The 27,910-nt window shown below is 45.8% G+C and overlaps 1 protein-coding gene across 3 annotated transcripts in view; it reads left to right on the top strand.

The window, feature by feature from the left end:
- Window positions 1–25,437, top strand: part of ZBTB7C (zinc finger and BTB domain containing 7C) — a 143,527-nt gene extending 118,090 nt beyond the window's left edge. For all 3 annotated transcript variants that reach the window (XM_018555711.1, XM_018555712.1, XM_018555710.1), the window contains exons 2-3: window positions 15,473–16,645; window positions 24,638–25,437. In XM_018555711.1, coding sequence (XP_018411213.1) covers window positions 15,489–16,645; window positions 24,638–25,244 — 1,764 coding nt within the window. In that variant the 5' untranslated portion in view covers window positions 15,473–15,488 and the 3' untranslated portion in view covers window positions 25,245–25,437. The remainder of the gene's footprint in view (window positions 1–15,472; window positions 16,646–24,637) is intronic.
- Window positions 25,438–27,910: the final 2,473 nt, after the last annotated feature.

Below are 27,910 nucleotides of genomic sequence, written 5' to 3'. Positions count from 1 at the left end.
CAGGAAGTGGCGGGGAAAGCGCTGGATGGGCACCGATGAGCTGATGGACGTAGCACTGAAAGCGCCCGTCTGACCTGGCTTAGAGTCTTTAAAGGGCACCTGTCATGATACTGAAGCCTCACAAGGATGCAGGTTGTGGACAAAGGACGGGTACCTGAGATGGGGCAATGAGGGCCGGTTACTAAGTCTCCGGTCTCGAATGCCCCTCTGTATTTTGGGGCTTTTTTTAGCGCATTTAAATGCATTTTCTGTTTGGGACTAAAAAGGGGAAATAAAGTATAGGTGGCTAGGAGGCGGGGCTTATTGTCATATGCTAAAACACACAAAAATGCATGTTACATGTGTTCTTCCTATTGAAGTCTATAGGGCCAGAAATGCACTGTGTATCCCGCCCTGTCCGTTCCGAATTCAGCCCCCAATATTGCAACACCAGGTCCCGCCATCTCTGGCTGCACTGTGGATGCTGATGCCTCGGGACGCAGGGGCGTCCCGAGGCCTGGTGTCACCCGGAGCGGATACTGGGTGACACCCCGCCGTGACATCATCGCGCATGTGCGGCCATCTTAGTGATGGACGCCGGCAGAGAGAGGAGGGGACAGTCACCCGGCGGGATGAGTTATGCTGCCGGGTTCCCTCCTCTCTCCTGACACTGTCGGGCTCTTGGTCCATGACCGAGTGCCCGACTTTTAAGAGGGGGTGATACCAAAATAACTGTCAGTCATTTTGGTGTCACCCCTCCAATAGTGTCACCCGGGTGGGGGCCGCACCCCCCTTGTGACGCCACTGACGCAAAGTACTTTTTTAATGTGAAGGTCCGCTTTAATGAGTTCTGATTTAAACTTGAACTCTGGACAGACATAAAAGATACAATGAATGCAGTTCTGACATCAATAATACATCATTAACTGTATTGTTTCATACAAGCAGTGTACGTACCTGAATCTGACCTCATAACAGCCTATTGTAGTCAGTGTACAGCAGTTCTGGAGCGTGAAAGGAAGAAGCAGCACGAGGAGCCAAAACAAGAAGCCTGCTGATGGGAGCAGAGAGCAGAGTGACAGAGAGATGAGCTCATCACTGTGCTGCTCCTCCTGTCACAGGCTGGGGGTGGGTCAGGGATGTCCTGAGTTCAGAGGCAGCAGGTTGAATGGTGCTGGGTAGCAGACGGAGGACATCTAGTGGCAGAAAATAGTACTGCGGGGGAAATCTCACGTATGAAGCTGAATATTCCAGCAAAAGCTCTTTTGTTTTAGTGTCTTTCCATAGGAAATTCCAAAATATTCAGTTCAAACTGGGACAGGAATATGGAAATCTTTCAATAGGGATACTTGCTGATGTGACAAGTGTTTGGAGAGAATGTGTCTTTAGGACAGGAAGTGAAGTAAAGTCTCCTCAGTGGGACACAGATGCAGAGAAACACCTGCTAGGGGTTTGAATCATTCAATACTCTATCCAGGACTTAATAAATGAAGGTTACGGCTTTAGATTTACTTTACGTTAAAACCTCTTTCAGGTTTTTTTGCTGTATGAGTCTCCGTTTGGAGGACTTCTCCTCACTCAGACAGAACAGGAAGTAAAGGAAAATGTCCTGGCTTTCTCTTTAATGGGTATTAGAACAGGAAGTGAGCCCCCCTCCTACTGGAAAAGGCAGCAAGAAAATAAAACACATCTTCTGGAAGAGTGAAGAAGGTTTTTATTGCTGTTTGCGTCTCCAGAAATATCCCCTTACCTCTTGGCTGGATGATAGGTGTTAGACAGTACAGGAAGTAAGGGGAAATTTCCCAACTTTGCCTCTATTTGACAAATGCAGACAAAACAGGAAGTGGGAAAAGCTTCCCACTTCTTGTCTATTTTACAGATGCCAGCATAGAATGTAAGAGACAGTTTCTCCATTTGCTGTATATTTGACAGGTGCCCGAAAGAACAAGAAGTGATAAGAAATGACCCAACTTCCTGTGTATTTGACAGGTGCCCGAAAGAATGGGAAGTGAGAAGAAGTTACCCAACTTCCAACTTCTATTTAAGTGTTGCCAGAAAAGGAAGCGAGAAGAAATCACCCAACTTCCTATCTATTTGACAGGTGCTCGAAAGAACAGGAAGTGAGAAGAAATTACCCCACTTCCTGTCTATTTACCAGGTATCAGGCAGAACAGGAAGTCAGCGGAAACCTCAGACAGCTTTTAAAGTGTAAGTGAACCCAAAAAAATATCTATTTTTCAGTATGTTTAGGATCATACCTCACTGTAGGCAGTTTTTCTAATAAATCTTTTTTTTTCTTGAATCTGCTACAAATTGTCTCTCCTGGAGGTCCTGCCAGTAACATCACTTCCTGTTGCAGGCTGACAACTCTAATTCACTGCTTTACAATTAGCATCAGTGCTGTCAGCCTGCTGTAGTTGCTCCATCATTGGGCCATCAGTCCCCATTTACACTTGAGTGTGAACACTTTTTTTGATGTTTGTGAAGTCTTTGAATGTGTTTTTGGAGCTTCGGGTGTTTTTTATGGGCCGATGTATCACCTGTGACATCATATGTCTCTGTTGTCCTTGTATCTGCTTCCTCTTTTTTTTCTGTGCGGAGTTGTTGTTTCTTGTGCTATCAGAAGTCCTATTATGGGAAAACTTTGCGCTCAGTTTCCTCCTGGGTCTTCTGCCGCTTGCCACGTTTCTGAAATGGCCGTCACTGGGGTCACAGAGGTTGTATAGGTTCTTGTGAGCACTCAACAGGCGGATGAAAGTCTCCACAACCATCATGGACACTCATACTCTTCTATTTTCTTTTTGCAGGCCTGAGGTTTCTAGGAGGCGGAGACCAGTCGTTAGATGCAGAAATTAATTCAAAATGTGCCAAAATGTTTCTTTTGCACATTTTTAGGCGCTCCCATTGAAGTCCATGGGGGCAAAAAAACAGTGACTGACAAAAGCTTGTGTACTTTCTGGCCAAGAAGTGACAGTGCAATGCTCAGGTGTGAACAGGCACCATTGAATATAATGGAAATGTTCATGCTGAGCGTGTTTCATGAGGTGCGACAGCGCTCAACCTGAAGATTTCCATGTGTGTAAATGGGGGCCTAAAGGAGAATTATGAGGTGAGTGAAAATCACTCATCCTCATAGTTTGAATCGACGTGTGACAATGAGACTGTCACAGGTCGGCTCAGTAGATTGGGAGGTGAGCGAACACATACTGTCGCTCGCTCACTTCTCGATCATCTCCCTGCAGAGAGAGGTGACTGTCACTCACGGCTCCCTGTAGGTATTCCCCCGATTCGATCCTCCAGCGCTGACTGGTGGAACGGACGGGGGAGGTGGCGGGTACAGCTGGCTCTGCGTCTAGATTGGCAGAGCCAGCTGTCACTCACGCAGCTGGGTGGATCTCAACAGTAATGTCGGGATCCGTCCTGGCTGCGATGGTTTCAGCATATCGTGAGCTGTAACTCGCGATATACTGAGCTTTGGTTACAGTCCATGTACCCATTGCACTCCTGACCGCACGTCCAACAAAGTATCCTGGGTGCTCAGTAGTCGACGGATGGCCACCGTCAAAGTAATGCAGAAAAGAAATAGACACCGGAACTCCAATAGTAAATCGATTACGTCTATTTATTGACATGCATCAAAAGCAAAATAACACACTTAGTGCGACGTTTCAGGGACACACAGAAACCCTTGTGTGTTTGGGTGATGGGAGGACGCTAGTTTGTGTCCTCCCGTGACCCTTAGGAGAACTATGGGGAAAAACACTGACCCCATAGTTCTCCTTTAAACTTGGAGAGGGAGAAGCAGCCCATAGATCCAGATTTGATGTAGTGCTTGTGTGCTAACAAGGAGCGTGGCGATATATAGGAGGAGAGTGCAAAGTGATAGATTGCACTCATTCTGCTGCTTCTCCTTCAACTGTCCAGTCACAGGCCGGGGGGAAGGACAAAAGCACTGACCCTATAGTTCACCTTTAAGCAGTCTGATGACCATTTGAAGGAGCAGACACAGCTGGCTGACAACGCTTCTACTAAATACGAGCCGGTTGTCACCCTGCAACAGCAAATGGGTAGCCAAGAAGCTTTGCGACAGGTACAGAAAAATAAATTGGCATAATGCCAAACAAACTGAAAAATAGAGTTTGGGTTTACAGAAGCTTTAGATCCTGATTGAGGTACTCACACTCACTCACTCTGTTTATAGTCAAAATAATGTTGTGGCTGGGATAAAAAAAAACAACGGAATACAGTCATTAGGAGCTAAGGACGTGTTTTGTGACTCCCTAGTCACTTCATTAGACTCAGCCTCTGTAGCTGTAACTCGGCACCATATTTCTCTGGCTCATCATAGATGGTCCCCCGATAGGGAAGAATGTCCAAGGGAGCATCTCTTGGTCTTGGCCATTGCACAGGAAGACTGCATGGAGACTGCAAGGAAGAGTTGGCCACAAGGGCATTCAAGGTTGCTGTCCCAAGAGGTGTAAACCATACCTCTGTATGCTGCGCTCTCATTTTTAGACCATGGCAAGCCCCTTTTCCCCTTGTACCTGGACACTGATGGATGCTTTCAGTAGAGTCAGCCTTAAAATTAACCCTCTCCACCACCGTACCACCCTAAGGTCATTTACTCCCCTCTTGTTGGTTCTCCAGCATCCCCATTGTGTGGCCAGCTAGGAGCTGCACTGATGATAAATCTCCTGGCCATTCATTCCTATGGAGAGACCACCCACCATTGGGGCACATATTAGATGACATCTCCATAGGAATAAATGGAGATTCATTGATAGATGTAGACCAGTGGTGGCCAAAACTCGGCCCTCCAGCTGTGGTAAAAACTACAAATCTCATAGTGCCGCTGCCTCTTGGGGTTATGCCTGTCGCTGACAGAGCCTTGCAATGAATCATGGGATTTGTAGTTTCACCACAGCTTGCTTCTCTTTTTCTGGCCACCTTTTTCACAAGGTTCTGGGTGTTGTTCAGAAGAGGCACATTAAAAACTTTTAGTTATTCTTGAGGTAGTTTTGTCCAAGTAAACACCCGTGATGGGCCTACTTCTGCATTGGGTCAGGGTTTCTCTTTTTCTGGCCAATTATGTTTCCTCACAAGGTGCTGGGTGCTGTTCAGCAGAGGCACATTATAAAACTACCTTTACATATCCTTTTTAGTTATCATTTAGGTAGTTTTGCCTAAGCAAACAACTGTGATGGGCCTACTTCCACATCGGGACGGGGTTTCTCTTTCTCTGGCCACCTTTTCCACAAGGTGCTGGGTGCTACTTCCACATCGGGACGGGGTTTCTCTTTCTCTGGCCACCTTTTCCACAAGGTGCTGGGTGCTACTTCCACATTAGGACGGGGTTTCTCTTTCTCTGGCCCCCTTTTCCACAAGGTGCTACTTCCACATTGGGGCGGGGTTTCTCTTTTTCTGGCCACTTTTTTTTTCACAAGGTGCCGGGTGCTGCTCATCAGAGGCACATTACAAGCTACCTTCACATATAGTTTTTAACTATCCTTCAGGTAGCTTTGCCGATGCAAACAACGGTGATGGGCCTACTTCCCCTTTGGGACAGGCTTTCTCTTTTTCTGGCCAGTTATTTTTTTTGTTTTGTTTACAAGGTGCTCGGGTGTTCAGCAGAGGCTCATTCAAATCTACCTTCAAATATCCTTTTTAGTTATCCTTTAAGTAGTTTTGACTAAGCAAACAGCCGTGGTGGGCCTACTTCCGCTTTGGGCCAGGGTTACTCTTTTTCTGGCCACTTATTATTATTCTATTAGTACAAGGCACTGGGTGCTGTTTCACAGAGGCACATTGGAATCTACCTTTACATATACAGCTTAGCTATACTTTAGGTAGTTTTGCCTAAGCAAACAATTGTGATGGGTTTAGTTCCGCTTTTGGACGGTGTTTCTCTTTTTCTGGCCAATTATATATTTTTTTTTCACAAGGTGCCGGGTGCTGTTCAGCAGATGCACATTAAAAGCTACCTGTAAATTTCCTTTATCGCTATCCTTTAAAGTGACATTAAACCCTCAGATTTTTTAACATAAACCAATACTGTAATGTGCGCATTACTGTAATCCATGGTAGTTTCCCTTCTCTTTGCTGCTCTTCCTTTTAAATCTGTCAGGGACCCAGGGGGGCCGTTCCTTACCAGGTTCACCGGCGCGTGCATCGGGCACAGGCTCCTCCTCCTGGCAGGGCATCTGGCACTGGTGGGGCCGGTGTGCGTGTCCCGCGCCTGTACGCAAACAGCGCGTGCATGCCCGGAAGCGCGCGCATAGTGCGCCTGCGCCATCCCACATTCCAGGTGTTACTCAGGCTGGGGGAGGACTTCAGCTTTCACCAACTGCCCTCGGCCTTGCGATTGGCTCCTGACTGGGGAAGCTTCCTGGTTGCCCTGGCAGCCAGGGGGCGGTCCTGGGTTCCCTGTGTATATAAAGCTGGTCAGAGCCTTGACTCATTGCTGAGTTATTCTACCTCATGATGAACACCCAGCTCCTTCCTGTGAACCTGTTATTTGATCTGACTTCCCGGCTACCGACCCTTTGACTACGATTCTTGCTGCCTGCCACGACCCGGAACTGGACTTAACTACTCTATTTGGATTACCCTTTTGTGCTGCGCTTTTGGACATATTTCGTCCCTGCCAAGGGGTTCCACACCCGGCCCATTATCTCAGCCCTGACAAAATCCTTATCTCTTCTCATGCTGGGGGAGAACTTCCCTTTGCAGCTGAGTGCCTCTTCCTGTAGTGCTGGCTCAGGTTGTGAACCTGCACACAGACGCCGTGTATCCATTCCAGAGACAAGGCAGTCTGCTGCAAAACAGAAGTTCTGCCCAGCATGAGAACAGATACAGATTTAAAAGGAAGAGCAGCAAAGAGAAGGGAAACTACCATGGATTACTGTAAGGCACACATTACAGTATTGTTTTATGTTAAAAAATCTGAGGGTTTAATGTCACTTTAAGTAGTGTTACCCAAGCAGCCTTGGTGAGCCTACTTCTGCTTTGGGACGGGGTTTCTCTTTTTCTGGCCACTTTTTTCACAAGGTGCCGGGTGCTGTTCAGCAGAGGCACATTAAAAGCTACATTTTAAATATCCTTTTTAGTTAGCTGTTAAGTAGTTTTGCTTATGCAAACAGCCTTGGTGTGCCTACTTCCGCTTTGGGAGGGTGTTTCTCTTTTTCTGGCCACTTTTTGAACAAGGTGCCAGGAGCTGTTCAGCGGAGGCACATGAAAAGCTACCTGTAAATATCCATTGGCAAATGAATTGGAATTGTTAGTCTTTCATCAGCCTCTGTTTACTTTTTCAGTTTACAGAATGCCTGATGGCGCACGGCACGTCTGCTTTCACGAGACTCTCGCCCTGGCAGGCGGAGGGTTAATCTCTACCCCAGTTCCTCCTGTCTCTGCCTGTCTCAGCTCCACTGCCGCCTCTTCTCCTCCTCCTCCTCCTCCTGGCTGTGGTTGGCATTTAATATCACCTCCTGTTCTTGCTGTACCCTTCAGCCAAGATACAGAGCGGGCAGCAAAAACAGCTCGCAAAGAATGATTAAAAATGGGGCGTTTCCAGGATATCGACCTGCGCCGCGAAACAATAACAACCCAAAAATAAAAAATCCGGATCATTTCAGCTGAAGAATTTTTTTTTAATCTAACAGAAATCGCAATTAATTGGAAACAAATGAGGTTTCCTTGTAAGGTCGATGGCGCAGACAGTCAGCGCAGTGATAATACCCCCCCTCCCTGTTTCCATATTCTGGGTTGGTTTCCGATTGAAGGTTCTGTCTGTGTGTGGTAGACCGAGTGCAGGAACGTCGGTTTTCGCTTATTTAAAGGACCAGTTCATCCAAAAATGAGATTTATTCATAATTGGAGACTGGAGGGCTGAATTAAAGGAAAAGTCCACCTTTATTTTTAGTCTGGCCATACACTGCCAGTACCCATCTGCTTGACAAAAGTCAATTTTTCAATCAACTTTTGTCAAAGGAGCAGCAACAAAAATTGTTGGATGGACAGTGACTTCAGCCAATGTGCTAAAGTTACCATTCATGTATTCTGACAGCTGCGGGTGCTGGGTGTCAGAATACAATAGCCCAGCATGGGGGTGGGACCCCATCCATGGTGTCTGGTCTGAACGAGAAAAAACATTAAGGGCTGATTTATAAATATAGCTGTGTGAATGCCTTTTACTGCCACTAGATGGAGCTGAGGAGCATAGGGAATTCCTATGAAGGGCAAATGCCGTTCACAGGGTCTTACTGCCACTAGGTGGAGTTGAGGAGCATAGGAAATTCTTATGCTGGGCAAATGCCGTTCACAGGGTCTCACTGCCACTAGGTGGAGCTGAGGAGCACAGGAAATTCCTATGCTGGGCAAATGTCGTTCACTGGGTCTTACTACCACTAGGTGGAGCTGAAGAGCATAGGAAATTGCCAAGCTGGGCAAATGTCGTTCACAGGGTCTTACTGCCACTAGGTGGAGCTGAGGAGCACAGGAAATTCCTATGCTGGGCAAATGTCGTTCACTGGGTCTTACTACCACTAGGTGGAGCTGAAGAGCATAGGAAATTGCCAAGCTGGGCAAATGTCGTTCACAGGGTCTTACTGCCACTAGGTGGAGCTGAGGAGCATAGGAAATTGCCAAGCTGGGCAAATGTCGTTCACAGGGTCTTACTGCCACTAGGTGGAGCTGAGGAGCATAGGAAATTTCTATGCCCGGCAAATGTCATTCACAGGGTCTTACTGCCACTAGGTGGAACTGAGGAGCATAGGAAATTCCTATGCTCCTCGGCTCCCTCTAGTGACAGTAATACAGCGTTTGCTCAGCTATACGCTGGGCGAATGCTTTACAAATCAGCCAGCTTTAGGTTGTAACATAAAGCATGGCTACATACAGCATACCCAAACTGCCCTCATCCTTGCCTGACGCACATCATACTGAGGGATATGGATTTTTATAAATGAATCGCGGCTGTCATCCAATGTTAGTGAAACTACTACAAGTCTTATCTGCCACCATGGCAGACCAACTCGGGACAGTGCCGGCAGCAGGGCGGCGACGTCACCGCAATGGTAGTCCGGTCACACTTCCTACAGTCCCATAACAGAAGGTCCATACCACCATGCAGAGCAGTGGCTGGGGGTAATCACTGCAAGAGCCTGTGCATTGCATCTGCAACATGTTGATCGCACGCGCAATGCTGCGCAGGCTTTCATGCAACAAAAGTAGTAAATGCACTTTGTTGTATTTACTTATTTTTCCCCAAAAGGCGTACTGTGTCTTTAAATCTTGGCTCTTTATACCCTTGGGGGGTCCAGCATTGGCTCAGTTCTCACCCACTTTGGATATTTGGGTTTTCCAGACCACCTTGGGGTGTCTCCGCTCCCACTGCTGATATAAAATGACGTGAGACTCCAGCAGGGAGAGCTGGGAGTCCTTGCAGTGACTGCGACACGTGTCCAGAACCCAAATGAGGAGATCTCACCGTTGGAATTTCCAGGAGATATAAGAAATCATTCAGGGATTTAAGTCTTCAGTCTCCACAGGAAACGGTTGTGGGTGGAGTGACACTTTAACCCCTTCCTGTTCCTGTACACCCTTTATGGATCAGAGTGATTTCTACATTTCTGCTATGGGCCGGTTTATTCAGGGATAACAATGTAACTATTTAAGATAACAATGTAATACTTGTATCTTTTTTTTTCATAGGAAGCACAAGACTTTCTTTTGGTGATGTTTGTCTTGCAAATCTATTTTATCTTTTATGCAATGGTCATGTGCTTTTTTTAATTTAACCCTTGTAGTGGGACTACCCCCACACTGCATGGATTAAAGGAGAACTATGGGGTCAGTGCTTTTCCCCATAGTTCTCCTAAGGGTAACGGGAGGACTAACTAAGCTCAGTATACCGCGAGCTACAGCTCGCGCTATACTGAAACCGCCACAGCCGGGACGGATCCCGACATTACTGACGGGATCCACCCAGCTGCGTGATTGACAGCTGGCTCTGCCTATCTAGAGGCATAGCCAGCTGTACCCGCCCCCTCCGCCGTCCGTTCAGCCAGTCAGCGCTGGAGGAGCGGGGAGGGAGGGAATCCCTGCAGGGAGAGGTGAGTGAAAGTCACAGCTCTCTGCAGGGAGACGATCGAGAAGTGAGCGAGCGACGATATGTGTTTGCACACTTCCCGATCTATTGAGCCGACGTGTGACAGTTTCATTGTCACAGGTCGGCTCCAGCTATGAGGCTGAGTGATTTTCACTCACCGCATAGTTCTCCTTTAAGTGCGCGTTTTGGTAGTTTTGGGCCAGAATAAAGCAGATATTTTTCATTCACGCCACACTTGTGTCTTTGTAATCTTTGCATCCCCCTCCCCGCATCTCTCATCAGATTGGATCGTTTTCTGTTTTTTAATTTGATCTTTCGCAGTGGCGCGACGGTCATCTGAAGTGCGATTTGCCTGCGAGGGGAAAACGAATGTTCCTCCGGAGGCTGACGCGGACTAAGATTAAGAAAACAATTACTTTTTTTGTATCCTCTTTATAGGATTGTAGAGGAGGCTCAGATATTTTTTATTGCTGTATCGATCTGCAGTATATCAAGGTTAACCAGGGCAGTGCCAGCGGGCCCGGCACCTTGGTCAATGAATGTGTTTCTGTATACACTGAATATACAGCATCCCGGCACGGCCCTCAATTAAATATCGATCCGCCGATGTCTTCTTCCTGTAGGCCGTCTATGACACTGTCCACATCCAGGACCGGCCTGCATTCAATGATTGCACTCCATTTAAAGGAGCATAGACATCAGAAGCCTTCTGTCACAAACTGTAAGCTCTTGGGGTTCAGATGACAGTCAGGTAGTGATTTTCAGTATGGTTGCCATCAATTTGAAATCTACTCACAGCAACCAATAGGAATTCATTTTCTAACTCATCTATACTGATATTGCTGCATCTGTGGCTGTACCTATGCAGCGCTACCCCAGAGCTGCTACTAATCCACCACCGTAGTGTCACCGGACTGACCCGGGCGGGTTGGAGGTCTGCTTCAGAACACGCTTGTCTTTGAGTCATATGACATGGAACACACCAATTATTTGTCTAAATAGTTACCCCTCCAGCTGCATCACCTCATCCCATTTCCAGTGATTAGGAGCATGCCCTGAAATGATATATTTATCTAGTTCTATGTTCATTTAGGGAAACATAATGCCGCACTTGTATATCTTGAGGATGATAAACCAACAGGTGCAAAACCGGAGTTGTGCAAATTGCAACCAATCGCGTTTAGGCTTTCATTTTATAGAAGAAATAAACAAGAAATCTCATTGGTTGTTCCCCTTTGGCGCTCATTAATGTAATGAGTTGGCCACTCTATTGCAGTTTGGGTCCAGGAGCTCACTATGGGAGACACGTGACAGTAAAATACAAGTTCACTGTCATGGTGACCCTACCAGCAGCACATATAGTACTTGTCAGATTCCCTTAGTTTCCCCCGCTCGGATCAGTCGCCAGAAGCGAAGTGAAATTCTTGGTATTTCTGGGTGTTGTGGATCATGTGACTTGCTCCCCTCCCCCACATGACTAGGCTGGTCTTTTGGAGGTTGGACACTCAGGCACCCAACTGCATAACATGGACGTGGGGGTGTCTTTATGTCCATGTAAGCTGTATATCAGTTTTTCTCAACTTTTTTTTTTTTTACCCCAAAGGAATCGTGAAACAATTTTCAGGCCTCAGGGAACCCCTGCTAAAAATAATCCATCTGTGGAGAGAAGAAAGCCCCTTACATTGGGGGTCTGTGGGAAGAATGCCTCACTTACAGTGGTGGTGTGTGGGAAGAAGGCCCCTTACAGTGGTGGTCAGTTAGAAGAATGTCCCTTACATTGGTGGTCAGTGGGAAGAAGGCTCCTAACATTAATGTTCAGTGGGAAGAAGGTCCCTTACATTGGTGGTCAGTGAGAAGAATGTCCTTTACATGGGTGGTCAGTGGGAGGAAGGCTCTTTACATTGGTGGTCAGTGGGTAGAATGCCCTTTACATTGGTTGTCAGTGAGAAGAATATTCCTTACAATTGTGGTCAGTGGGAAGACGGCTCCTTACATTGGTTGTCAGTGGGAAGAAGACTCCTTACAGTGGTGGTCAGTGGGAAGAATGCCATTTATATTGATGGTCAGTGGGTAGAATGCCCTTTGCATTGGTTATCAGTCAGAAGAATGCACCTTACAATGGTTGTCAGTGGGATGAATGCTCCGTACGTTGGTGGTCAGTGGGAAGAATACCCCCTTACATTGGTGGTTAGTGGAAGGAAGGCCCCTTACACTGGTCTTCAGAATTTTACCCTTAGAGACATTTTTGAAAAATGGTGTCATGCCACTGGCTCTGCCAAGTTGCGTTGAATTCAGAACAATGTAGGAACCAGGAGATGAAAGGTCAGTCAGTGACAGCTCAAGAAACCTCTAGCAATCTCTGAAGGAATCCTAGGGTCCCTTTAGAATCTTGGTTGGGAATGGTTGATCTAATTCCTGACTTGAAGCTCACATAAGGGTTCAAAAGGGGTCAAGTTTACTGACAGTGACAACAATGGACCAGGTCTGAGCTTATAGTTTTTATCATGTGGGCATGTGACAGGGTGATCACATGACTAGGCTGGTCTTTTGGAGGTTGGACACTCAGGCACCCAACTGCATAACATGGACGTGGGGGTGTCTTTATGTCCATGTAAGCTGTATATCAGTTTTTCTCAACTTTTTTTTTTTTTACCCCAAAGGAATCGTGAAACAATTTTCAGGCCTCAGGGAACCCCTGCTAAAAATAATCCATCTGTGGAGAGAAGAAAGCCCCTTACATTGGGGGTCTGTGGGAAGAATGCCTCACTTACAGTGGTGGTGTGTGGGAAGAAGGCCCCTTACAGTGGTGGTCAGTTAGAAGAATGTCCCTTACATTGGTGGTCAGTGGGAAGAAGGCTCCTAACATTAATGTTCAGTGGGAAGAAGGTCCCTTACATTGGTGGTCAGTGAGAAGAATGTCCTTTACATGGGTGGTCAGTGGGAGGAAGGCTCTTTACATTGGTGGTCAGTGGGTAGAATGCCCTTTACATTGGTTGTCAGTGAGAAGAATATTCCTTACAATTGTGGTCAGTGGGAAGACGGCTCCTTACATTGGTTGTCAGTGGGAAGAAGACTCCTTACAGTGGTGGTCAGTGGGAAGAATGCCATTTATATTGATGGTCAGTGGGTAGAATGCCCTTTGCATTGGTTATCAGTCAGAAGAATGCACCTTACAATGGTTGTCAGTGGGATGAATGCTCCGTACGTTGGTGGTCAGTGGGAAGAATACCCCCTTACATTGGTGGTTAGTGGAAGGAAGGCCCCTTACACTGGTCTTCAGAATTTTACCCTTAGAGACATTTTTGAAAAATGGTGTCATGCCACTGGCTCTGCCAAGTTGCGTTGAATTCAGAACAATGTAGGAACCAGGAGATGAAAGGTCAGTCAGTGACAGCTCAAGAAACCTCTAGCAATCTCTGAAGGAATCCTAGGGTCCCTTTAGAATCTTGGTTGGGAATGGTTGATCTAATTCCTGACTTGAAGCTCACATAAGGGTTCAAAAGGGGTCAAGTTTACTGACAGTGACAACAATGGACCAGGTCTGAGCTTATAGTTTTTATCATGTGGGCATGTGACAGGGTGACAACACGGGAGGAAAATTGGCAGATGGTTGCCACGCTTTATGTAAAGTAGCTGGGCAGATGCCATTTTCATTGTACTTGCTTTCCCACATGGTGCTAAGGAGTATGGGAATCATGGTGCTAAGGAGTATAGGAATTTGGGTGCATTTGGGTCCAAATTCCTATACTCCTTAGCACCATGTGGGAACGCAAGTACAATGAAAATGGCATCTGCCCAGCTACTTTATATAAAGCGTGGCAACCATCTGCCAATTTTCCTCCCGTGTTGTCACCCTGCCACATGCCCACATGATAAAAACTATAAGCTCAGACCTGGTTCATTGTTGTCACTGTCAGTAAACTGTCCCAAAACTACATCGGGTAGGACATTAAATTGAATTAGTACCATACATTTTGAAGGACAGCATTTTCAGAAATTGGGACTGTTCCTGGAAGTCAAGGACAATGGCAGCTGTATGACAAGTGTAGGATGTAGGTGGCCTCCAGCAGCTGCGGTGTGATATTTACCCACATCTATTTTCCCATGGCCTTGCTCGTCCTCCTTTCACCCGCTGTGTGTGGGAGGAGGGGAGGGATAGCGGTAAGGTCCTCTCTTCGCATTGATCTTCCATGAGCAAACATGAAGCTTTCTCAGCATGAACATTCCATTCTACAACCGTCCCTGATATTCAGCCACCACGCAGAAGACGCGGATAAATAAATGTATTTCCAATGTAACAGAGGAAGCTGTGGTGTACAGTGATGTAGACAATCATCTACCCTACTATAGAAAATCCCACTTTATTAATTCTCAAATTATGAATCCATTTTCAGTTCAGCTCGTTCAAGGCTGAACTCCGGGATCTCAATACAAGAGCTATGTGTACAGTGGCGTCACAAGGGGGGTGCAGGGGATGCGGCCCGCACCCGGGTGAAACCATTGGAGGGGTGACACCAAAATAACTGTTAGTCATTTTGGTATCACCCCCTCTGAAAAGTCGGGCACTCAGTCAAGGACCGAGAGCCCGACAGTGTCAGGAGAGAGGAGGGGACCCGGCAGCATACCTTATCCCGCCAGGTGAACGTCCCCTCCTCTCTCTGCCATCATCCATCACAAAGATGGCCTCAGACAGGTGTCAATAAGATGACCGCGCATGCGGGATGACGTCACAGCGGGGTGTCACCCGGTATTCGCTCCGGGTGACACCGACCTCGGGACGCCCCTGCATGTCTATTCTTCCTTGAATCTTGGTGAGCTTTGTGTATTTCTTCCAGATCTGTGCAGTAATCCAGTGTGAGACATGGAGCTTCCTGTAATAAAGACCGCTCACTGCTGCCCAGAGCCCTGCACTAGCACCTAGCACATGGGTAGGCAACCTCGGCACTCCAGCTGTGGTGAAAAACTACAAATCCCATGATCCCTTTGACTCTGGGAGTCATGCGTGTAGCTATCAGTCTTGCTTTGCCTCATGGAACTTGGAGTTCCATGACAGCTGGAGTGCCAAGGTTGCCTACCACTGACCTAGCATCTATGCTAATACCAAGCCAAAGTCAGCATACGCCTAGCCATAGGCATGACCTGTCCTTACATACCCAGGCCTGACAATTTTCACATGTGCACTGCATTTTAGTATGTGGACAGGGAGGGTGTGCTTTCTCTCTGCTGTGAGTCAACTATGGAATAAAACAAAAGTCATGAACTGAGGGCTCGTCTGCTAAAGCTTCCACTTTTTCCAGTTGGTTTTTGTACGAGATTTGCAGCAAGCGTTGTAAATGATTCAATTGACAGTCCCTTTAAATCTCATGCAGAATTTCTGTTCTGTTCCAGGACTACATATGAGAACATGGCCAGTACAGATGAAGACCTGATTGGTATACCATTCCCGAATCACAGCAGCGATATCTTATGTGGGCTAAACCAACAAAGGCAGGACGGCCTTCTCTGCGATGTGATCCTCATCATACAGGATCAAGAGTACAGGACGCACAGGTCTGTGCTGGCAGCCTGCAGTCAATATTTTAAGAAACTCTTCACCACAGGCTCCATGACTGACCAGCCTTACATCTACGAGATCGACTTCGTCAAGCCGGATGCATTCTCAGCCATATTAGAATTCGCTTACACGTCCACGCTCACCATCACCACGGCCAACGTTAAACACATTCTGGACGCAGCTGAAATGCTAGAGATCCAATGTATCATAAACGTGTGCCTGGAGATCTTGGAGACGCCAAGGGACGGCGAGGAGGACGATGAGGAGAAGGAAGAAGATGACGATGAAGATGATGACGAGGAAGATGAGACCAAAGACTTTGTTGACCAGGAAAATCACATGGATATTCAGGCAACCAGCTTCAACCAAAGCGCCCCGGAGTCCGACGAACCTGAAGAATCTTACCATGAAACTCAGAAGGACCTGCCAACCCATTACACTTCTACCAACAGTTCTTCTGGCCACCAAAGTGCCATTAAAGACTTTTCTATCAGGTCACTGTTGAGTGAAAACCCTTACCCAAAAAGCACAGCAGAGAAAAGGCCACCCATTTCCCACTTTGTTCCTGGTTTCTTTCCCCAGCTGTGGAACGGTGATCTGGTGAACTTCTCCCAAGTCCAAGAGCAGCCTGTGGACACCGGGCCTCTGGATCTTGTGATCAAAGACAGGAAAATTAAAGAGGAGGAGGAGAATGTAGAGATCCCAGCTCTACCGTTTCCTACAGACTTCTTCAAGGATATGTTTCTGGAGCATTCCGCCAAACATTTTGGGCAGATCAAGGCCGAAATGGATTATAGTGCTTACCTCAGCTTTCTGAGTGCCGCACATCTGGGCATGTTTCCTTCGTGGCCTTTGGAAGAAGAAAGGAAGATTAAGCCGAAGGCCTCCCAACAGTGTCCCATATGTCACAAGGTCATCATGGGAGCTGGGAAACTCCCGCGGCACATGCGGACCCATACAGGAGAGAAGCCTTATATGTGCAATATCTGCGAAGTTCGTTTTACCAGGTCAGAGGATAAAACAAAAATGTCAAGTTTAATTAAAAGGTTTGGGGTAGGTTCGGTTTGGGTATAGGTTCTCTTGGGGATAAGTTCTGTTTGAGGAAAAGCTCCTTCTATTGGTCTTAGCGACCATTGTCACCGGGGCAGAAAGTGAGGGGAAAACCAAAATGTCACCTGAACAGGAAGTGTGGTGACATCTTCTAATGGACTCACGTGGTTGGGTGACAACTGTCTAAGAGAGGATTTCTCCGCAATATGCAGAAGTTTCCTTTTGCTTCTGAAGTGAAGGGAAATCTCCCCAAGGAGACGTGTAAGCGAAGCTGCAGCAGAGAAAGATCAGGTCCCTTCCCTTTCCAGTTAGGGTTGTGGTATGTGGCAGAGCTGTGTAAATCTCAGCACTAGATGGACAAAATTATGAATCCATGTGGCAAGTAATAAGCTCCTCTATGTGTATTTCTTCTGTGAATTTAACTGTTTGCCAGGAGATGAGCTTTAACTTCAGTAGCCCGTACCGACCAATCAGTATTTACTCCTAATGTGTTGTTCTAGAACATTGGTGGGCAAAGTCTGGCCCTCCAGCAACTACAAGTCCCATGAGGCATTGCAGGACTCTGACAGCCACAGGCATGACTCCCAGAGCCAGAGGCATGATGGTATTTTTTGTTTCACCACAGCTAGAGGGCCAGAGTTTTCCCACACCTGCTCTAGAACAAGGATAGCCAAACTCCAACCCTCCAGCTGTGGCAAAATGACAAATCCCATCATGCCTCTGCCTCTGGGAGTCATGCCTGTGGCTGTTTGGAGTCTTGCAATGCCTCATGGGATTTGTAGTTCCACAACAACAGCAGAGCCGAAGTTTAGATGCCCCTGCTCCAGAATGACACAGTTAAAGGGGAACATTTGCCTTCCGCACCTTTAAACATCCCACTGATGCGGAGATGTGCTGCAAGTGCTCAGGACCTGGCAGAGACCTGCAGCAAGGGATTCATATACTGCATTGCAAATTATTATCAGAATAATATTTGTCATCGTTCTCCTGTAAGCAAACGTTCTTCCTTCACCTTGGAATCCTCAAATAACCCATTTTTAATATTACATTTATAAAATCAGCCCACATTTATTGTTATCCTCCTTTTACACGTCACCCCTTCTTCTGTAAAGCCGGCCCTGGCCTTGCATGCTATTTAAAATATCTTGAAAATGTGCGGAACCTCGTGCCGCAGTAACAGCGAGCATGTGAGTGATTATGTGCCTCTTAGGACAATGATGCAATAATTACTTGTGAGTAAGGATTTGGCCTCCTGACTTTAAACAGTGAGACATCTGAAGGCCTGTTTTGAGAATAAATGCATAAAGCGTGGCGCAGGGAGAGGTACTGGGGAGTCAGGTCATAAAACAGATGATGGGTCTCTGGCGCCATCTAGTGGCCAACATTAAACATAACCATTAAAATCGTATTACTGTGGGAGCGGTTTTTGCACACATGTTATAATCCACATTTTAGGCCTGAAAATTACTTAAATCCTTTTTATTATATATTTCCTGAAAGCAGAGACCCTATAGAATAAAATGGCGGCAGTTGCAAATTTTTGCGTCGCATGATATTAGCGCAACTCTTTATAAAACCCCAAACTTCAGCAAAAAATACAAATTAGTTTATTTTAGTGCACAAGAACACAATATAATACTCATTTCTTTTTGTAAAATATAAAAGACGAGGTTGTGCCAAGTAAATAGCTACCCATCCTGCAAGGGTTAAAAATTGGGTGCGCCCCGTGAAATGGCAACAAAATACGGTACCCCAAATTGTCCATAGGCGACGCTTTAAAAGCCCGTACAGGTTAACTATTAATTATTATTATTACAGGTTAATTATTGCTCTTATTCTGGTGCATGCGGCAATACCTAACGTGTGGCACAATTGTCTTTTTCGTTGTTTTCATCTGTAAGCACACCTGACGTGTGTTTGCATTACTATGCATGTGTTTGCAGTGGCGGGGGACTTTACATTTTTTGGGGGGTATTTTTAAATTTATTCTTTTGAACCTTTTTACCCTGACCCACTACCCAAACCGGAAGTGATGCAATTAAGCTTGCGTGGGCAGGAGATCATCTCACTCTCTTCTGCCGCTGACTCCTGTGATGCCAGTCCTGACCCTCAGGAGGGGCAGTGGGGCCTGGGAAGCAAGGCAGGAGGGGGCAGGTGAGGGGGGGGGGGCTCTATTTACCGGCCCCTGAAGGCGGTCTGGTGGCTTTTCAGTCGCCATAATCGCTTCCAGTGTACAGTTGGCTTTATGCAGGTGAACAGGCTCCCGGCGACTGTTCACAGGGGCCCGCAGCCAGCGGAGTAGGGCATACAGCACTGGCTGTGAAGGGTTAATATCCATGTAGGATATTAATTCACTTTATGTGCACCAAATGTCTTAGCAAACCCAGATATCACCCTATAGGAGTGACACCATCACTGTGCTGTACATAGCCAGTGTAGAGAGAAGAGCTGTGGGAGCTACCTGCAGAAAACTACAGGAGGGGTGGCGGAGAAAAGACCAGTCACCCTGCACAAGGAGAGAGAGCAGCAGTGACCGTTCTTTTTTACAGGAGGGGGCTGAGACAAGACCAGTCACCCCCTCATAATGGTAGAAAGGCATCATGGCACACTCACAAACTAGCATGTAAAACAACTTGTCTCACCACTAAGGACAATGACAGAGGTTTGGATACACGTCTTCTGCAAAGGATGTGTAAGCCGCACTGCCGCGCCAAGGCACCTCTTATAGTGCGGTCCTAACTCTAAACTATGAGAGTCTCCATCTTGGAGCACATGGGGCAGAAGATATCAAATTGGGTGCAGGCTTGTCAGGAGGACGCCCCACCTCCTTAAAGGTACAGAAACACACAAGGGATCCCGCACATCCCATTGGCAGCTGAGAAACCCCATGCGTCGCTGCACCAAATCGGTAAAGCATTTTTGTTTTGTTTTGCTTTACCCCCTCATAATGGGCACAGCAGGTGGGCAGACTCAGGAACTCAGCACAGGGATGGTGGGAGCTCCTCATAATGGGTACAGCAGGTGCACAGACCCGGTAACTCAGCACAGGGATGGTGGGAGCCCCTCATAATGGGCACAGCAGTTGTACAGACCCTGGAACTCATCACATGAATAGTGGGAACTCCTCATAATGGGCACAGCAGGTGTACAGATCTGGGAACTCAAATGCAAACTAAGTGCTGGTTTGAATCTGATGGGACAACATTGACCTAGTGTAGTATAAGCAGCCAGATTCTCAGTGCTCTGTAATGTATGCATCTCCTAGTCCTCTCTTTACTCTGGTAAAGCTCTATCACTGTTTGTGCCCCTCCCCCTGTCTGGGAAGGATTCTATAATACTAAGGACAGGGCTGGATCACCCACAAAAACCCAGCAGGCGTTCAAGGGGCCCATCTTCAGCCATAGATCAGACTGAGACTGCTTTGCTAAATCCTGTAGAAATGATGCAGGCAGTGTTTAATGTGGCCAGCTCCTCTCTCCGGGCACCAGTGCTTTCCTGGCTCCTTTGTACTTCCGGCAGCCACTTCACCTCGCTCGCCCAGAGCCCTCCTCTCTGTGCGATAGGGGAAATTCCGTCTTCTGAATGACTGAAGGCTGAGGCCATTCTGTACCACAGCACCTGCTGTGCGTTTATATTAGATGGCTTCCAAGTCCCTGCTGCCAGAGAAAAAAAGCTGTGATTTTAGTGCCTCTGTTGTGAGTTTTGATGATTCATTTCTCCAAGATTCCTATAGCTACAGAGATGAATGAAGACTTGTTTTAGAAGCGCTTTCACACAATATGTAAATATTTTATTGTGCAAAGTCTGGCTACAGGTTCATTTAGGACTAATAATTTATGTGGCCCCCTAACATTTGCGACTGTGATATATATGACTGTGAACCATACATTTGGCTCTCAGACCACCTCGCAGCATCATCACACTGCTGCTTTTCAGTATGGTTCATGTTATGACTATGTTACACATAGAAGATTCCTAAGTGAGATAGGAAAGCTGAGGGTGAAAATGGAAGGAAATGGAAGGTGCCGGATATACGGGATAGAGCTTGCCTGCATTGTCTGAGAGGGGCAGTGATGAAACAGAAAAGAGGCGATAAGCTATCTCAGAGCTCATCAGTGCAGGATCACACATGTCTCCTGAGGGATGGAAATGCCAAGCTGTATTATACAGAGCGCATGTACAAGCAGGGAGTGAAAAATTGATGCAATAGATGCTGAAATACACAATTTAAATAAATATGGGAATCAGTTTCCAGTTATAGTCTGTCCTTTTCGGTATGTAAACCCCTAACAATGAACATCCCTTATTTGCACCCTTTTGGCCTATTAAATATTGTTATTATTATTATAATACAGGATTTATATAGCTCCAACAGTTTGCGCAGCGCTTTACAATGTAAGGAAGACATTACACTCACAATACAATTCAAGACAAGATGGTAAGGAGGGCCCGGCCCCTGAGGGCTTACAATCTAAAAGGGAGGGACAAGTGATACATGAGGAGGTAGCTGTGTGGGGATGAATTGTATGAGAACGTGATATACCATTAAAGGCATTTTGTTATATCTGTTTGATAAGTACAAAAAAAATACCTGTTGATCCTTATAGAAATCTTGTGAGCTAACAACTTCTCATGTTCTCTGCTTGAGCTGCATTCTTATCAGTTAAATTTTTCCCAGTTCTCTCTGAGGGCTACAGACCATAACCTGTCTATGTTATGGAGAAAAAGGAAGTTATTGTAGTCCTGTCCTTCCTAGGGTGACAAGGCTGCTACTCCATAGATACAGTACTGTGAGTGTTGTCACCATAGGACAGGAAGTGTGCTACTGGCAGGTGAAAATAGAGTAAACAATGCCTGAAAATGAAACCTAATACAGTGACCATATCTAAGGACTGGAAAGCTGCAATATATTACATTTTCTGGGGGAATTAGACTGTGTTTAAGACTTTTATGAAAAGTATAATGGGCCAAAAGGAACAAATAAGCCTTCAACTGAACCAGTGTCAAGCACAGTATAGATGTATTATAACAGAAGCTATCTGCCTGTCTCCCTCCCATTACAAACCCCCAAAATAGGGGACTATATTTTAAGAAAGTGGGTAAGGCTGGTTGGCCTTCATCAGTACAGAGCATAGAAACCATGTTTTCTGTGGAGTGGGGCTTGGGACCAACAAGAAGGTATAACCAGAAAGACTTGGCTGATCCGAAGTGAGCTGATGTTGGCTTCCAACTTATAAAGAAGTCCTAAGGACTTCATACCAGTTCACTTTCTATAGCCATTTACAGGCAGTTGACCTTTAGCCAAGGGGCTCAATAGAGGTTCTGCTTTTTACTAATTGACATGAGGGTACATGAAATTTTGCAGGAATTATTCCCCTCCCATTATGAGGTAAGTGTTCTCACCGTGGGCCCCAGGTGGTCAATATGGGCTCTCAGATGGTCAGTGCGGGCCCCAGGTGGTCAGTGTGGGCTCCAGGTGTTCAGTGTGGGCTCCAGGTGTTCAGTGCAGGCTCCAGGTAGTCAGTGCGGGCTCTCACCAGGCCAGGGGTATGCAGCAGATGCAGCTCTCTGCTCAGGCGGCTGCTCGCTCCTCACTAGGGCCCCGAAAGACCCCAGTGAGCGGCCGTCTATAATTCCTGAATTCAGGTCAGGTCGGGCCGGCGGATTTGGGTCTGCCGATTTGGGCTGGGGGATTCTGGTCAGCCGGGCCTATTTGTTAATCCAGCCCTGGTCTCAGGGAACCCCTGCTAACAATTATTATATCTACATAAAATAGCATGATCAGTAAGCAGTTGAAAGTTTTATACTAAAGAATAAAGAGTATGGCATATCCATAGCCAATCATTTTACAGCACGGCCTTGTCAATAATAAGCATTAAAATAAATGAATATTAATGTCTAGAAAAGAAACACAGACTGAAACCTTGCCACCAGAGAAAAATAAGGTTGCTTATTGAGTACTCTCCATGCACTCCCTAAATCGCTGATCTGGTGAGCAGTCCTCTTTATCATCTTCAGCTTGCCTGAACACTCCTAATTGGGCAGGAGCAGTCTGCTGCTTGCATATCCACCAACCTAAAACAGTCCCGAGGATAACTCCAGAACAATCCTTACACACCCTGTTCATACCATGCGCCAAGAGAAATTCACCCCTTCCTCTCATACTATACTCTTACAGAGTGAGGAAATGTTTTTATTGCTTGAGATTTCCCCTCACTTCCTGTTGTAGTGTCACCAGGACTGGAAGTAAAAGAAAAGTCTTCACCATGTGGACACTGACACTAAATAAAGCCTTTTTAATTAATAATGCCGGAAGGTTTAAAACCTTTTGTTAAGTTTTAATTGCTGTCTATTCCCTGTTTCCCCATCACTTCTTGTCCTGGTGATGAAGTGTACCCAAGGACTCACATACAGCAACATTCCCCCTGCAAAGTCTGTAATCCTTGGGGTTCACTTTACCCTCTGAACTTCTATGTGGATTTTATGTAAATCCCAACATGTATGCAACCCTCGCAATGCAGAGAGCAGTGTAGTTGGACATAGAGATTCTAACAGGGTTATTCACAAAAGGGTGAAGAGTTTGGAGAAGGGAACAATCTAGGACAACATAACTGAACTGGAAAGTGAGTTGAATTGGAGAATTTTTCCAAATCAGCTATGTTGTCCTAGATTGTTCGCTTCTCCGGCCTTCTCCAAACTCTTCACCCTTTTGTGAATAGCCCTGTAAATCTTAGTGTATGGACCCTTTTGTCGGGACATCTCTTCTACACTGTGTACTCTTTATCAATGCCTTATTGCAGGTCACTGAACACAAATCAATGTGTAAATATATATGGAGTCCATTAAATTTGTGTGAGTCTTGTTTACATCTCCCGTCATAGACTAGTTTACATTGTGTCCTGCCAGGAAGCCATCAGGACCTGTGATACGTGGCTCGTACAATGAGATGCATCCTGTGCTTTTATCCACCGCAGACAGCCACTTGTTTGGCCTGAGTTTTAGAATGGGTCATTCTACAGAAACCTGCTCTTAGGAGAAAACAAGGCCTACTCTCTTTTATTACCAGTAATAGACATGTAATTATACACATATCAAACACTTTGTACTCCACACAGGAGAGCTACATAGTAACTGTAGAAATGTGCGCTGTTCTGGTAGGACCTAGTGACTTGCTATCTTCAGACCCCAGTAGACAGCCCAGGGTTGATTGACCTTGGGTAAAGGAAAGTCTCTAGATTAGGGAGGCCCGAAAATAGTCAACAGTGCTGGAGATAACTGGGCCATGTGTAACGCAATAAAATACAATGGAAGGAATCTCCAGTTTGCCGTTGTAGGAAGCAAAGGTCCTGGCCCTTTAACCATTTGCTTAGACCAGCGTTTCTCAACCTTTTTTCAGTCATGGCACTCTTTAAAAGTATGTAAAATCTTGAGCCACCCCAGTCTAAAATGTACAAAATGTAAATGCAAAATGATGTGTGCCCCCTTTAAAATCCATAGCAGACCCTTATTCCAGATAGGGAATTGGCTGGTATGGATTTAAAGGGGGGACCCCATGCAAAAACACAAACAAAATTACGGTCCCTCAAAAAAAAACCCTTCAAATTAGGAGGCCCCCTTTACATCAGACTACGTAACCCCCCCTCCCACTCCCCCCAACCTCCAGTGTTCCCATTTGGAAGATTTTTCCATCTAGTCCTGTTCTGATGACAACCCAAACTTTGGTATTTTCTTTTACTTTCAGTGATAACATTCACCAGGAAAAATAGAGAGGATGAATCTCCCTAACGGGGACACAGACAGCAATAAAAAACGGACAGAGGTTCTCATCTCTCTCCACTTCATCCTCAACTAAAACAAAGTTTAATTTGCACTTTCAGGAAGAAAAATAGGAGACATTAAAAGTTTCATCAACGGTCCCTGTTAATTTATGTTTTTTTTTTTTCTTCCAGACAAGACAAGCTGAAGATCCACATGCGAAAACATACAGGTGAGCGCCCTTATCTGTGTATCCACTGCAACGCCAAGTTCGTCCACAACTACGACCTGAAGAACCACATGCGCATCCACACCGGGATCCGGCCCTACCAGTGCGAGTTCTGCTACAAGAGCTTTACCCGATCGGATCACCTCCATCGCCACATCAAGAGACAAAGTTGCCGAATGTCCCGGCCCAGGAGAGGAAGGAAGCCCGCGGCTTGGAGAAATTCCAGTCTATTGTTTACGCACAACAACCGTGGAGGAGAGGAAGGTTTCACGGTGATGTCTCCAAGTCTGGAGACCAACAGAGACCACGTTGTGGCTCCTGGGACCATTGGTGTTCCAGGACCTAGCCAAAAACATCTACTTGAGGAGCCCAGAAACCTCCTGAACTTAACAGACTTGGAAAAACAGTACGAGGACTCTCACATGAAGCTACTGGAGAGGGCTCGCCTAGAAACAGACAGGAATGGAGGACTGTACCAGTTTTCTCTGGGGGACAACCTTTCCCCAAGGCAGTTTTTCGATCCTTGGAGTGTGACGTTGGCCCATGCTCCCCTTTCTGAGACAAGCAGCTAAGATCAAAGTTGTCTATATTGTTAATATGGTTGAAGGTGAACTTGTCAACTGCACAGATTGGAGTTGGCCATCTTGTGGATGGAAACAATATTCAACTAGGGATTGGTAATATGACAATAGAAGGCATGGTGGGTTTCATGTGTAAAGTGGACCTCTCATTTCTGAAGCATCAATTCATCAATCGGAATGAAGCATTTACAGCCCTATATATAAAAAAAAAAAACCCCAAACATATTATTTAAAGTGTATGTAAACCCCAACAGTGAACTTCTCTCATTTGCTCCTTTTGGTATGTTAAAGATACAACTGAAAGTGTTCTATCTGTTCCACGAGTGAAAAAATATCTGTTGATCCTACCACAAACCTTGGGAGCTGATACCTCCCTGCCTATGATGACTGTGATCAGTTACATTGTTTCTAGTTTTCTCTATGCTCCACAGAGCCACCTCAACACTTGGTCATGGAGATGGAGAGAAGGAAGGCGTTTTGTAGTACAAGCACACTTGATGTTCTAGGCTAGGCTGATAACTCTGTATCTCCATAGATACTATATGGTGAGTGTCTCCCTAGGACTGAAAGTTACTGGCAGGATTACCAAGTAACAATATAAATGAACAGTCTGAAAAAGAAAACGCATGCAGCCATCACATCTGAGGACCAGTAAGCTGCAATGCAATATATCATTTTTTGTTCTTGGGTTTATATACACTTTAACTATGTTGTTTCAGAATTTTACCAGTTGTAAGTTTAAAGGCCAATGGGAAATGTTAAAATTTTACTGAAAGTCTAGTTGTGTGACTACTGCCATGATTAGATCTATAGCTGGCTATAGTTATCTGGTGAGGTCACATAGACACAACATGGGACATGCCTCTTACATACCTCTGCCATACATAACTCCTTCCACCTAACTCCTTCCTAGCAAAGCCATCTGCTCCCTGCTGCCAACTCTACAGTACAGCAGCCCCAAATCTGTGCTTTTCAAGCTGAGCAAATGGGCAAAAAAATCCGTAAGAACCAAAGGTTGAGAGGAACAGCAGATTCAGAGATATTGCAGCTGAATTTATAGGACGATCTTCATTTGTAAAACCCAAAAACCAAAGAATAAAACTTACCAACCCTCTGGGTGTGGAGGCCACAGTCTTTAGAAACTGTTCACACCCAGCTTTTTAACACCTTTACATACAGTATACAGTATATACAGATATTTGTGGGAGGTAATTTGCCCAGTTTTCCATCCCAGACATTCTATGGCCAGACGATGTGCTATTATGGTCTGTTGAAAATGGTTCCAATGTATGTGATCCCTTGCGGTGAGGTATTTCTTTTATGGGAGGGGGGTAATATTTAGATGGTATATGCTTCAAGGTCTGTTGATGTCCATATGTTGGTTGAATACTTGGCTTGTAAAAGTCAAAGCTGGACCCAACCTTCCCACCTCCTGAGCCACCCGACTGGTCAGTCAGGCTACCCATCCTGTTGGAAGACCAATAGGAAGGTTCAGGAGATGGAACGGGTGGTGCCAAGCCAACGCTTAGTGGAAAAGTCAAAATCTGCATATCATTTTGGCTGCCTCTATTGCTGAATCTGCTGATTGCTTCGACACAGGGAGAACTCAGCTTAGACAATTTTTACCATATACTTGGTTTGAGCGTGAGTCTTACTGCCATGAATTTACAGTGATATCATCTGAATCATTCTGAAATGATTCAGAGATCATTCATTATGAAAAAAATAAGTGTGGTGAGGGATATCCCAAGATGCACACCATACAGCAGACCCACTACTGAGAGTCAGACTGATGTTTGGTTCAAGATACCAATGTTACAATAGAAATAGGTGTCCTTTTCAAAAGCTTGGTATTCAGGCTGATATCTCATGCCAATGGACTGAATTGATGACCAAATTCTGGATTTTGTCCACAACTGTGGCCATCGTATAGTTATCGTAGGGTGCTTCATCCACTTGAATTTCTAATTTCATTTCCAGAGAGATACAAGATGGCAGATGACTTGACCCACATGCACCTAACCAAATGGGAGGTTGTGTTCTTGGACATCAAACATATAGGGGCTTTCCATTTTTACTGGATCTCCCCTTTAATAAAAGTAATATTGGTTCAAACCACAATATGGCTTCCTCCACTGTTTTTGATGAGTCCACTATAAAAAGTTGGTCATGCCAAAGCTGACATTTCATTTTCGGTATAATCTAGAGAGTAAAATGTAATAGTTTCTTAGGTCTCGCACTCATGTAGTGCTCCCACCTTTACTTAAAATTGCAAGGATGTCCCACTCTCCATATGCAGTAATGAGAAGCTCCCACCATTGCTGTTGGGTTTCTCTTTGTTTTATATTATGGAGAATGCAAGGCACGGTGTGGGTGGAGTTATAAACTACATTAGGATGATCCTAAAGGGTATCTAAACCTACAACAAAAATGTAATATTTTGCAGCTTACCAGTCCTAAGATGTGGTGGTTGCATTAGTTTTCCTTTTTTTCAGGCTAAGAACATTTTCACCAAGTACAGAAACAAGGCCGGATTTACTCTCTCTGCTGCCCCAAGGCCAGGTTCCCCAATGTGCCCCCCCTACCCGCCAAACCCCCCCTTCCCCGCCAAACCCCCCCTTCCCCCAATGGAGAATGGCACACCTGCAGGCTGCATA

The sequence above is a fragment of the Nanorana parkeri genome, unplaced genomic scaffold (assembly GCF_000935625.1).
Source record: "Nanorana parkeri isolate BGI_ZX_2015 unplaced genomic scaffold, ASM93562v1 scaffold210, whole genome shotgun sequence".
NCBI lineage: Eukaryota > Metazoa > Chordata > Amphibia > Anura > Dicroglossidae > Nanorana > Nanorana parkeri.
Note: the sequence above shows the minus strand (reverse complement) of the source record. Positions and strands in the feature narration are given on the sequence as shown.